We start from the raw sequence: 12,342 nt of genomic DNA, 5'->3' as shown, positions 1-12,342 counted from the left end.
AAATCTTTTCTCATTTTGATTCATATATTTTCTTTTCAGCATGTGGCTGAACATCTTTTTACAGTTTTGGACATTTTCTGTCAACAGCCAGTTTGTATCCTTTGCTCATTTTCCTATTAGGTTACTTTTTAAATTTCTATTATTTCTGTACATTAAGCAAATTAGACATTCATTATAGGTTCTGTTATTAGGTATTGTTTAAAAATGTATAATTTCTACAATGTTTAATTTCACCCATTCTAAACTCCTGTAGTTTTTCTACATATAAGTCTTTGATCCATTTAGAATTTATTCTGAATGTGAGGATTGAGACAGAAATTCAAGTTTGTCCCCTCTCCCCACACAATTTGCTGACTGCTACAGGTCTATTTAATTTACGATACCTCTTGTTCCTACTCATTTAAAATACCACTTTTATCAGAAACTTAATTTCTATGTCTGCTCTGTTGTATTGGTATTTTTTTTCTCCAGAATCAAACTTTTTTTTTAAAGATTTTATTTATTTATTTATTCATAGAGAGAGAGAGAGAGAGAGAGAGAGAGAGGCAGAGACACAGGCAAAGGAAAAAGCAGGCTCCACGCAGGGAGCCCAACATGGGACTCGATCTCGGGTCTCCAGGATTACACTCTGGGCTGCAGGCGGCGCCAAACCGCTGCGCCACCAGGGCTGCCCAGAATCAAACTGTCTTAATTCTTCTAACTTCTTTTTTTTTTTTTTTTTTTTTTTTTTTAAAGACTACTTTTTTTTTTTTAAATTTATTTATGATAGGCACACAGTGAGAGAGAGAGAGGCAGAGACACAGGCAGAGGGAGAAGCAGGCTCCATGCACCGGGAGCCCGATGTGGGATTCGATCCCGGGTCTCCAGGATCGCGCCCTGGGCCAAAGGCAGGCGCCAAACCGCTGCGCCACCCAGGGATCCCCAATTCTTCTAACTTCTTAACAGGTTTTAATATCTGGGAGAATTAGGCACTCTTTACTACTTACCTTCATTTTCACGTTTGTTTTGTTTTGTTTTTTAGATTTTATTTATTCATGAGAGACACAGAGAGAAAGAGAGAGGAAGAGACCCAGGAAGAGGGAGAAGCAGGCTCCATGCAGGGAGCCCGATGCAGGACTCGATTCCGGGTCTCCAGATCATGCCCTGGGTTGAAGGCAGTGCTAAACCGCTGAGCCACCCAGGCTGCCCAACACATTTTTTTTTCTCCTTTGGTTGCACTTGTATGTTTGTGATTCCAAATGAACTTTGTTGTCATTTCGGCAATTAAAAAAAAAAAAAAGAAAAAGAAAAAAGAAACAAAAACCTCTTTTTCCATTTGGAGGGACTCAACTTATAGGCTGATTTAGAGAGACATCTTCCTATCCAAAGGCAGAGTAATTCTTTCCTTTACTTAAATCTACTTTCATTTTACTAAGTTTTTTTTTTTTTTTTTAAGATTTTATTTATTTGACAGAAAGAGCGTGTGTACAAGTAGGGGAAGCAGTGGAGAGAGAAGGAGAAGCAGGCTCTCCGCTGAGCAGGAAGCCCAAAGTGGGGCTCAATCTCAGGACTCTAGGATTATGACCTGAGCCGAAGGTATATACTTAACTCACTGGAGCCACCCGGGGGCCCAATCTCAGTAAAGTTTTATACATGCAAGTCCTATTCATTCTTATTAAATTTATATACAAGGATTTTAGTTTCTTCCATTATATTTTCTAACAGGTTATTGGTTATATATAGGAAAACTTCTTGCTTTACTATATTAATTTTGTAATCTACCATTTTAATTTCTTTCTAATTTTTTAAGTTGTTTTTCTTAGTAGTATTAGATAATCTTTTCACTGCTACATAATACGTTTTGCCTCTTCCTTGTCACTATTTAGATCTTGTTTATTTATATCTCTGTCTAATTGCACCACCAAGAGCTTCCATTTTTATTTATTTATTTTTTTTAAATTTTTATTTATTTATGATAGTCACAGAGAGAGAGAGAGGCGCAGAGACACAGGCAGAGGGAGAAGCAGGCTCCATGCACTGGGAGCCCGATGTGGGATTCGATCCAAGGTCTACCAGGATCGCGCCCTGGGCCAAAGGCAGGCGCCAAACCGCTGCGCCACCCAGGGATCCCCACCAAGAGCTTCCAAAACAATATTAAATACCTGTGGTGACTGGGGATATCTTTATCTTGTTTCTTTAAAGGGAATGCTTTCAGAGCTTTATCATTAAGCATCATGCTCGTTTTAATATGATATACACATTTTACCTTAGGTAAATGAAGTGTCTTCCTATTCTTATTTTTACAACAGTTTTTAAAATTAGAAATGATCGCTTAATTTTTTTAATATTAAAAACATTTACCTTCCTATTCGAACTACATTTTTAATATATCTGTATATATAAATTTTTAAGAGTTTATTTAATTTTATTGGTATACATTTAATATTTTCTTAAATATACTAAATATAGTAAATTACCGTCTTTCTACATTATCTTCAAAGCCTGATGAAAGTATACTCTAAACCACCATATTGTGGCCTATGCATGCCATTAGCTCTTCCACTGTTATTGCTAGCTACCAAGGTCTCCCACAGTAGAAGTATGTACCTAGTGATGAATGTTATTCATTTTTACCAGGCAAAAGCAAGAGCTATCAGGTATTTTCAGAATTTTATTATAACAAGGGGGGAAAAAAAGTAAAACAAGACAGATTTCTATAGCATAATATTTATTGTCTCAGAAGATTCTTCCCTTTAGTCTCTAAAATACATGTATATGCATTCTATTCAGGGATTTTAAAAAACTCACTACAGTAACTTAAAAGTCTGAAGCCCAATATATTACCTGCAATATATCTCTATGTCTCTGTAACGTATGCATCAGTGCTGCATTCAAAGATGGGACACCCGCACTGTTGGTATATTCTGCCATTTTATCATTTACCCCTGTAAGCTAAAAAGAAGAGGAAGGAAAAGAAAACCAATAAAAATATTTTTAAAAGCACTATAAAGAGATAAAAGTAAATTATTTGCCTGTATGCTCTTCTGGCTAACAACAAAGCAAACAAAAAGCCACCCCAAAAGCAAAATGACAGGCAAGGATTCAGTATTTCCCCCCTAATAAAGGCTAAAATAACACCCGTAAGACTTGAGAATGACTATAATAAAAATTCAAGGGGCCTCGGCAGGCACATATCTTGGATGAAAGGGTGATTTCAATAAACATGTCTGCATTAATATAATCGAGTACCATATCTAACAAGTGATTAACACAGCTGACTAGTAAAACAGCCAATTAACAGAAAGTACTTACTCTTGCCAAAAGCTGTTCAATCTCAATTGCCATCGTTTCAAACATTCTATCTTGGCTTGATCCATTTAAAAGGGGTGTTGTGTCAGAACTAAAGAGAAGTTCCAGTAAAGAGAATCCATTACTTAAACCTAAACCTTTAAAACATACTTAAAATAATAAGGTAATTATTCTTAAAGAGGGCAAGTGGAACCTCAGAGACATTCTGTTTAAGAAACTAGCTTTTCGGGGATCCCTGGGTGGCTCAGCGGTTTAGCGCCTGCCTTTGGCCCAGGGCGCGATCCTGGAGTCCTGGGATCGAGTCCCATATTGGGCTCCCGGCATGGAGCCTGCTTCTCCTTCCTCCTGTGTCTCTGCCTCTCTTTTTCTGTCTATCATAAATAAATAAATAAATAAATAAATAAATAAATAAATAAATAAATAAATAAATAAATAAATAAATAAATAAATCTTTAAAAAAAAAAAGAAAGAAACTAGCTTTTCTAGAAAAATCACACACATTCTAAATATTAAATTCAGTATAAAATAGGTGTTTTTTTGTTTTTTTTGTTTTTTTTTTTTGAGAGTGTACACGCACATATGGTGGTGGATGGGTGAATGGCGAGGGGCAGAGGGAGAGAGAGAATCTTAAGAAGGTTCCAAGCCCCGTATGGAACCTGACACAGGACTTGATCTTATGACCGTTAGATCATGACCTGAGCCGAAATCAAGAGCTGGATACTTAACTGACTGAGCCGAGCCACCAAGGCACCTCCAATATAAAGTATAATTGTACATAAGGTTTTTCTGAGCTTTAATATATCTAACCTTAGTAATGTAAAGTAACTTAAGCTGTGGCAGTGCCCAATTAAATGCTGAATCTAAAAAAAACAAATTATGTGTAACAAAACTGGAGAACTAAGTAGTACTACATAAAAAAGAAAGTATAAAAGGTATTATGAATTATGTCATGAGATCTGTGAAGAACAGTCTTTCTAATTTTTACTCCTAAGCAATAATGGTTATTCAAATTAAGTTCTCTTTTCTTTCCTCGACTCTTGTCAAAAAGAAATAAAATTGAGATTTATATGATTCACACACTGGATTACTAGTTATTAAGTAATCAGGAACTGGCTTTAAGGCTAAAATAGATAGCCATGTCCAGCAGGGAGGTTTCAGAACCAAATTTCTACATTTCTACTTATATTATGCAATTCAGTAGGGGTTTTCTTGGTTATTTTTACAAAAACGTGAACTGTTTTCTAATCTGAATAGTCAGTCAAAAATCTAACTTTTTACAAGTGAAACTTATGTTTGACAGATTCAAATTCTTTTTTTTAAGATTTTATTTATTTATTCATTAAAATCTAACTTTTTACAAGTGAAACTTATGTTTGACAGATTCAAATTCTTTTTTTTTTTTTTTTAAGATTTTATTTATTTATTCATTAGAGAGAGAGAGAGAGAGAGAAGCAGGCTCCTTGCAGAGCCCGATGTGGAACTCGATCCCGGGACCTAGGGATCACGCCCTGAGCCAAAGATTGATGCTCAATCTCCTAAGCCACCCGGGCATCCCAACAGATTCAAATTTTAAAACCAGATGTCCTTGACAGGTCAGGTGGCTCAGCAGTTTCACAGTTTCCTAGAGACCCAGGATCGAGTCCCATGTCAGGCTACCTGCATGGAGCCTGCTTCTCCCTCTGCCTGTGTCCCTGCCTCTCTCTCTCTCTCTCATGAATAAATGGGTAAAATCTTTAAAAATTAAAAATAAATAAATAAATAAAACCAGATGTCCAGAAAATTTATTTTGCCTCTTCTGAAAATCGACTAACCTTCATTTGGTCCCCAAATGGTATGCATTATCATGTGAGCAGCTCAACTGAGATCTCAGTTCTACTGAACACAGATAAGTACCCAGGCAATGACAATGCTCTTCAATCTTACTGAAGACTTTGTCCTGCCCTGTGACAGTGCTTGGGTGTGGTAAATGAAAATAGATTAAATCGGGATCCCTGGGTGGCGCAGCGGTTTGGCGCCTGCCTTTGGCCCAGGGCGCGATCCTGGAGACCCAGGATCGAATCCCACGTTGGGCTCCCTGCGTGGAGCCTGCTTCTCCCTCTGCCTGTGTCTCTGCCTCTCTGTCTCTCTCTGTGTGACTATCATGAATAAATAAATAAAATCTTAAAAAAAGATAGATTAAATCATCAGTTTAACATAAAAAAAAAAAAACACTTTGGCTACTATTTCCCCTCTCCACATACAATTCCACAGCAATAGTAATGGGAAACAAAGTAACCAAAAAGTAACCAATGAAAAGGATTTTTACTTAAAATGCTTAATTAGGTGTGAAATTTTTATTTCTAATTTACTTGTCTTAAAATATATCCAAATACCTAGTTCTTTTTTTTTTTTTTTAAGATTTTATTTATTCATGAAAGACAGAGAGAGAGAGACAGAGAGAGAGAAAGAGAGAGAGAGAGGCAGAGACACAGGCAGGGGAGAAGCAGGCTCCATGCAGGGAGCCCGATGCTGGACTCAATCCCAGGACTCCAAGATTATGCCCTGGGCCGAAGGTAGGTGCCAAACCGCTCAGCCACCCAGGGATCCCTCCAAGTTCTTTTTTTTTTTTTTTTTTTCCTCCTAGTTCTTTATCATATGTTAGAGCTAACCCAATGTTCTATGGTTACTTCTTAGAATGTGCCCAGGCAAAAATGCTCTAAATACTACTAATAGGGTACCTCCCCAGATATATGAAAAAGAACAATGGGCCAACAAATGTGAGCTCTCTGAGGAGGGAAACTGCTTGTTCACAGATATATGGCAAGCACCTAGAACAGTGTCAGGCACATGGTAGATACTCATTAAATACTTGAATAAATGAAGAGACAATCTCCATTTTCACCATTCTCAGAGTCTATGAGTCCAGGGAAATGGTCAAAAACCTCTCCACAATACTACAATTCAGTTAAAGTGAATTCACATTATAGTTAATGTGATGATCCATAGACCATAAAGTTCTCAAAACACAAAAAGTAGGGCAGCCCTGGAGGCGCAGCGGTTTAGCGTCGCCTGCAGCCCGGGGTGTGATCCTGGAGACCCAGGATTGAGTCCCACATCGGGCTTCCTGCAAGGAGCCTGCTTCTCCCTCTGCCTGTGTCTCTGCCTCTCTCTTCGCTCTCTCTGAATGAATAAATAAAGAAATCTTAAAAAAAAAAAAAAATTTCTCCTAGATGAAAAATTCCAGTCATCACCGAGTTTATTCAGTATGACATGTTTTCAATCTAGGCAATAACAACACTTTATTTTTTATTTTATTTTTTTATTTTTTTAGATTTTATTTATTTATTCATGAGAGACACAGACTGAGAGAAAGAGGCAGACACAGAGGCAGAGGGAGAAACAGGCTCCATGGAGGGAGCCCGACGTGGGACTCGATCCCAGGACCCCAGGATCACACCCTGGGCTGAAGGCAGCCCTAAACCGCTGAGCCACCCAGGGATCCCAATAACAACACTTTAGAATATACATTGAATCTTTGATCCTCATGGCCTTAGGTTTCTTTTTTTTTTTTAATTTTTATTTATTTATGATAGTCACACAGAGAGAGAGAGAGGCAGAGACATAGGCAGAAGGAGAAGCAGGCTCCATGCAGGCTCCATGCACCAGGAGCCTGACGTGGGATTCGATCCCGGGTCTCCAGGATCGCGCCCTGGGCCAAAGGCAGGCGCTAAACCACTGCGCCACCCAGGGATCCCTGGCCTTAGGTTTCTTACTGAAGGGAGAGTTGGGCTGTAGGAAATCTACAAAGTCAGTCCCAATTTGTTGTAGAAGTATTACGTTCATGAAGCACATAAAATATAGAAAAAGCATCATGTAATTGTGTCTCTTGACAATTCAGAGTTTTACTTTTTTTTTTTTTTTTCAATTCAGAGTTTTAAAACTGTATACTCACTGGCATAATCAAGCAGGACACTTAAATACAGGAAAAATGCTTTTCGGTGATAAAATAAGTTTACACATACAAAAGAACCCTCGTCATTTTCTTTACCTGCTAAGTAAAGGCAAGTCCAAAATAACATCATGCAACCAAAGCTATATGACATGGCAACAGCTTACTTTTAGGTCCTATAGTCAGTATGTTGGCCCTGCTATTGTTAATTCTTTAATAATTTGCCCTTATTTAAAAGAAGCAATACTTTGGCTATGATGTTGAAATGACTCTTTTTGTTGGAATGTTCATAAAAAGGTTTAGAGTGGAGTGCCTAGGTGGCTCAATCAGTTAAGTGTCTGCCTTCTTCTCCGGTCATGAGTATCACATTGGGGTCCCTGCTCAGTGAGAAGTCTGCTTCATCCTCCTCTTCTGCCTCTCCTTCTTACTTGTACTTCCTTCTCTCTCTCTCTCTCTCTCTCTCTCTCTCAGATAAATAAATAAATAAGCAAGTAAATAAATAAATAAATAAAAACTTGAAAAAGAAAAAAAAAAGTTTTAGAGCACAGGCTCTGGAGACAGAAAGACCTGGGTTCAAATCCATGCTCAATTTTTATTGTTTTATAATGATTGGCTGAAAAAAAATCCCACCCACAGCCAATCCTCAAAAAAGTATGTGAAATAAAGGATAACAACTCTGCTACCAGCAATTCCACTGCTAGATATGTGCCATTTTTATAGGTAAAAATGTTCTTTTTTTTTTTTTTTTTTTTTTGGTAAAAATGTTCTTATCAGTCTTCATATACAGCTCTTACAACAGTATCTGACACGTGATGAACACTGTGTCAGCTATTAAGTTAATTAGCAAAAATTAGAAACAATGTCCATCTGCAAATTATAATACACAACAACACAACCACAATGATGCTGTATGTAGCAAATGAATATACCACAGTTAAACGTACCCAAAGCTTCATCACAAAGATAATGTTAAACAAAAACCAAGTTGCAAAGTAACTATTGTAGTTAAGATACTACAAATTGTTAGGAACACAAACATATTAGTAAAAACATAAGATTATAGGGAGGCAGAAAATGGGAAATTAGGGGCTTCAACTGAACTGATAATGATTATTTCTTAAAGAGGAAAACAGGCACATGAGGATTCATTATTCTTCATACCTTTCTAAGTATCTTAAATATTTCCTAATATTTTTTTAAACAAGTGGATGGTCTAAAGTGAGCATAAGATTCAAAGATAAGGATACATTTTCCCTATGTTCAATGCAATACTGTTCTGGTTTCTCAAAAAAGAACCAAAATTAAAAACAACTTCAATGATTAATAGTGAGGATACACACTGCATTAGATTCATTATAAAACACCAGAATAGCAGTATGTATACTTTACATTTGAATAGTTTCTTAGATCCATTTAACAACCAGGAGTTATAAGAAATACAATGTGGGAAATCAACCACATTCCCTTACACTGGCTAAACTGGAAACTTACCTCTGATACAGACTCATTCTTAAGCCTTAGCATTTTCCTCCTGACACCATCACAACCTTCACCTAAGGATCCCAAATAAATGCTAGTCTCAAGAATTAAGAAAAATTTTTATAAATTACTAACATATAAATAACAAAAACACATAAAATACCAAAAATTCACCAATAGACTGAGTTACAGAGTTACATATTTTAGCTTATTTTTTAATGATTTTAAAAACATTCTATGGCTTAAGGCATAAGAGACAGAATCTGGTAGTACCTATACCTGTCGCGTCTTCCATCTCGGGCACCGCTGTGACTGTAACTTGTACATAGTTTACTGAAGGAAACTAGTTTCAGGTCAAGTTCATTTTCCAGCTGTCGAGCTTGTTTTCTGAGATCTTTGACAAAATTTTAAAAGCAAATAATTAAACACGAAGAGTCCATCACCCAGACATAAAAATCACAAAACTATTCTGAAGAAAACAAACTATGAAAATAATCATATATTGATCTAGATTCCCCATTAAGAAAAGTGTTAAAAGGAGAAAGCCAAAGACTTCCCCAGAAAAGCACACTGTCTCTTATTTAAACTTCAGATGGGTCATGAAATGGAGAGACAGTGAGAGGTGGAAATTTCCCCTGTATTCCATTATAGCTAGGCAACAACTGTTGTTCTAACATTCCTGAAATGGTTTCTGTAACAATGACTAAAATTTTGTAATTTGGGGGGAAAACAGAAGACAACACAAATCATAAAAGAACCTGAGTATGGTTTATGATCAGCATTACATCAACTTATCAATTAACTTCATAAAAGAGAACCCATCACTGTTTTCGACTGAGGTTTTCCTGTCTCTTTACATTCCAAAGCTTATGAATTTCTTAGTAGAATGAGTTATTAACTGACGCTTAAAGAAACAATAATTATTAACAAAGGATTAAAAATTGGCCTTTCAGTAAGTTTACTGAAGGAAATTCACAGAGGCTAAAATTAATAATAAACTATGTGACTAACAAGGTCAAATATAAGTATGACAAAAATAAGGGCCTAAGTTTTAAAAGAACAGAAGCAAAAAGAAACATTATAGTAATTTGGCTTAGTGGTTGAGGGAGAGAAGTCCAGTCAGGAAACCCACATCTAGATGTGAGTACTTTCTTTTTTCTTTCTTTTTTTTTTTTTTTTAATTTTTATTTATTTTATGATAGTCACAGAGAGGGAGAGAGAGAGAGGCAGAGACATAGGCAGAGGGAGAAGCAGGCTCCATGCACCGGGAGCCCGACGTGGGATTCGATCCCAGGTCTCCAGGATCGCGCCCTGGGCCAAAGGCAGGCGCCAAACCACTGCGCCACCCAGGGATCCCTAGATGTGAATACTTTCATTCATGGTAAAGTGGGCCTCAAAATACAAGGGCTGAAATATATAAAGAAATATTATAAGGACCTCATCTTTCAGGAATAAGGATTACAAAACATTACTTCAATATATTTATCAGCAACCAGAAGTAGGAAGCAGTAGAACACAGTGGAACATATTTTGCCAGAGACCAAGTCTCCGCATCTTATCCCATCCTAACATCCTGAGATTTTGAGAACTTGGCTCTGAGATTTATTGAAAATCTACTGAACCAATGAACCTTCACTTTTTGTTTTGTTTTTAGGATTTATTTATTTATTTTTAAAGAATTTACTTATTCATGAGAGACAGAGAGAGAGAGAGAGAGAGGCAGAGACACAGGCGGAGGGAGAAGCAGGCTCCATGCAGGGAGCCCGATGTGGGACTCGATCCGGGGACTCCAAGATCACGCTCTGGGCTGAAGGGAGGCACCAAACCACTGAGCCACCCAGGGATTTATTTATTTGAGAGAGAGACAGTGAGCATGAGCAAGGGGCGGGGGGGGGGGGGGGACAGAAATCCTCAAGCAGACTCCTGCTGAGCTAGCAGCCCAAGCAGGGCTCCATCCCAGGACCCTACCTTCAGGGTTTTTCTATGCATTAGTAACCATGTGCTTAAAGCCCTCGGCACAGAGTAGGATGTCAACAACAAGCTGCTGTAATTATCACAACATGGCGCTTCAAAAAACTATAGCCTAACGACTAGTATTAAGGATACCAATAGCCGCTTCTACAGAACTTAAAAATATTTTCTATCTAGCACACACATTTCAAATAGGCATTTAAATACATGTTTTAAACTATAATCATGCTTCTCTGCAACTAGAACTGTCCTCCCTAGTAGAAAACATCCAAAAACCAAACCAAAACAATACAAAGCATTCTGAAAGTGTAATAAGGCAAATACGGACGAACTTCGAACTAAGCTCCTAGACCAACTAACTGGCTGCTGGGGACAGTACTGTTACTTGTGGTTTCCAAGAGGCTTCGGAGAGTAGCTCCCATTGTAATAGAGCAGAGAGACAATGGAAAGAAACAGATGAGCCTTCTCTGACCCTCGGTCGTCATCATGGTCCAGGAGGGAATTTTATAACAGCCCACTCTATCGGAACATATTTTCATTAATTCAATAAACGTACTTGTCAAATCACAAGACAGGTTTTTTTTTTTTTGGGGGGGGGGTGCTAAAGAGGTATATAGCAAATGCAATCACCGCAATTCACACTGGTTCTCTCAACTTTCGCTTTTTAATAAAACCCATCTCCACGGCAGAGGGTAATTATTTCCTCAGTCTCCAAACCGCGACTCGAAGTCTCCAAACCCAATCCTCGAAGTCCCAGCCCTCAGTCCTGCCAAAGGGACCGAGGAGGAGACACTCCGTCCATAGAACTTCCCTCGATGGACCGGACTGACAAGTTCCTTCTTCCCCTTATCCTACTCCGCTGTCCAACAGTGACCTCAACTCTTAAAACGCTGACTCTTCCAGCCTCCTGGGGTCGGGATATTCTCGCTCAAAACTCGTCTCCTCTCAGAGTTCGTCCCCCAAGCCCCTTCGTCCAAGTTCGCCTGGCCCCTCAACTCCGCTCTCCCCCAGGGACTCAGGACCTTCCTTCCCCGCCCAGCTCCTTCCGCCCACCTCTGTCCCAAGTCTCGCTGCCTCTCGGCTCAGCCCCCCTGCCCCAGACCGTTCGGGCTCTTCAGCCCCCAGGCCAGGGGCTCCCACTAGAGAAGCCTCACCCGTCAGCTCGGCCGCTCCGGAGGCCGGGCTCTTTCCTCTGCCGCCTCCCCCAAGACCCGTCCTTACCCAGCCCTTCTACCTCTTGGTGAGACCCACACGGAAGCCTCGCCCTCACCTTCCCAGTAATTGCTGGTTCCTGCAGCCATCTTTGTTGTCCAACGTCAGTCGGGATAGGAGAGTAGAGACGAGGCGAGCCAGAGAATCACTTCCGCACCTTCTTCCGCCCCGGCGCCAGGGCCGACGGGATACGTCAGTTTCCACGGACACCGCCCCCCGGCGGCCAACTAATCGTTTCACAGCTCTTCAGCAATGGGGCTGGAAACCAGTTTTAATCCCAGACACTACCTGAGTGTCTGTCCTGGTGCTGCTCCTGCCCTCTCCGGCGCCCCAAACCCGCATCATCGCCCTCAGGTCAGCTTACCCCCTCTCTCAGCAGGAGCCAGCGTGGCGGAGAAGAAAGTCATCGCCAGTGTTCAGCCAACCGCTTTCCCTTCTCGGCGCCGCAGGCTCTTTTCTTCCCA

The 12,342-nt window shown here is 39.4% G+C and overlaps 1 protein-coding gene across 6 annotated transcripts in view; it reads right to left on the bottom strand.

Annotated features, from left to right (window-relative positions):
* Nucleotides 1–12,094, bottom strand: part of GOSR1 (golgi SNAP receptor complex member 1) — a 57,161-nt gene extending 45,067 nt beyond the window's left edge. For 5 of the 6 annotated variants that reach the window (XR_005364739.1, XM_038548412.1, XM_038548415.1 and 2 more), the window contains exons 1-4: nucleotides 11,937–12,094; nucleotides 8,969–9,089; nucleotides 3,292–3,379; nucleotides 2,824–2,931 (exon numbers count right to left, since the gene is read on the bottom strand). Coding sequence is in view for 5 of the 6 variants with exons in the window: in XM_038548412.1 (XP_038404340.1) it covers nucleotides 2,824–2,931; nucleotides 3,292–3,379; nucleotides 8,969–9,089; nucleotides 11,937–11,967 (348 nt within the window). In the remaining variant the exon portion in view is untranslated. The remainder of the gene's footprint in view (nucleotides 1–2,823; nucleotides 2,932–3,291; nucleotides 3,380–8,968; nucleotides 9,090–11,936) is intronic. The other variant, XM_038548413.1, reaches the window with a different exon arrangement.
* Between the last annotated feature and the right edge of the window lie 248 nt (nucleotides 12,095–12,342).

The sequence above is a fragment of the Canis lupus genome, chromosome 9, assembly GCF_011100685.1.
Source record: "Canis lupus familiaris isolate Mischka breed German Shepherd chromosome 9, alternate assembly UU_Cfam_GSD_1.0, whole genome shotgun sequence".
NCBI classification, from domain to species: Eukaryota; Metazoa; Chordata; class Mammalia; order Carnivora; family Canidae; genus Canis; species Canis lupus.
This window is presented reverse-complemented; position numbering and strand designations above follow the sequence as displayed.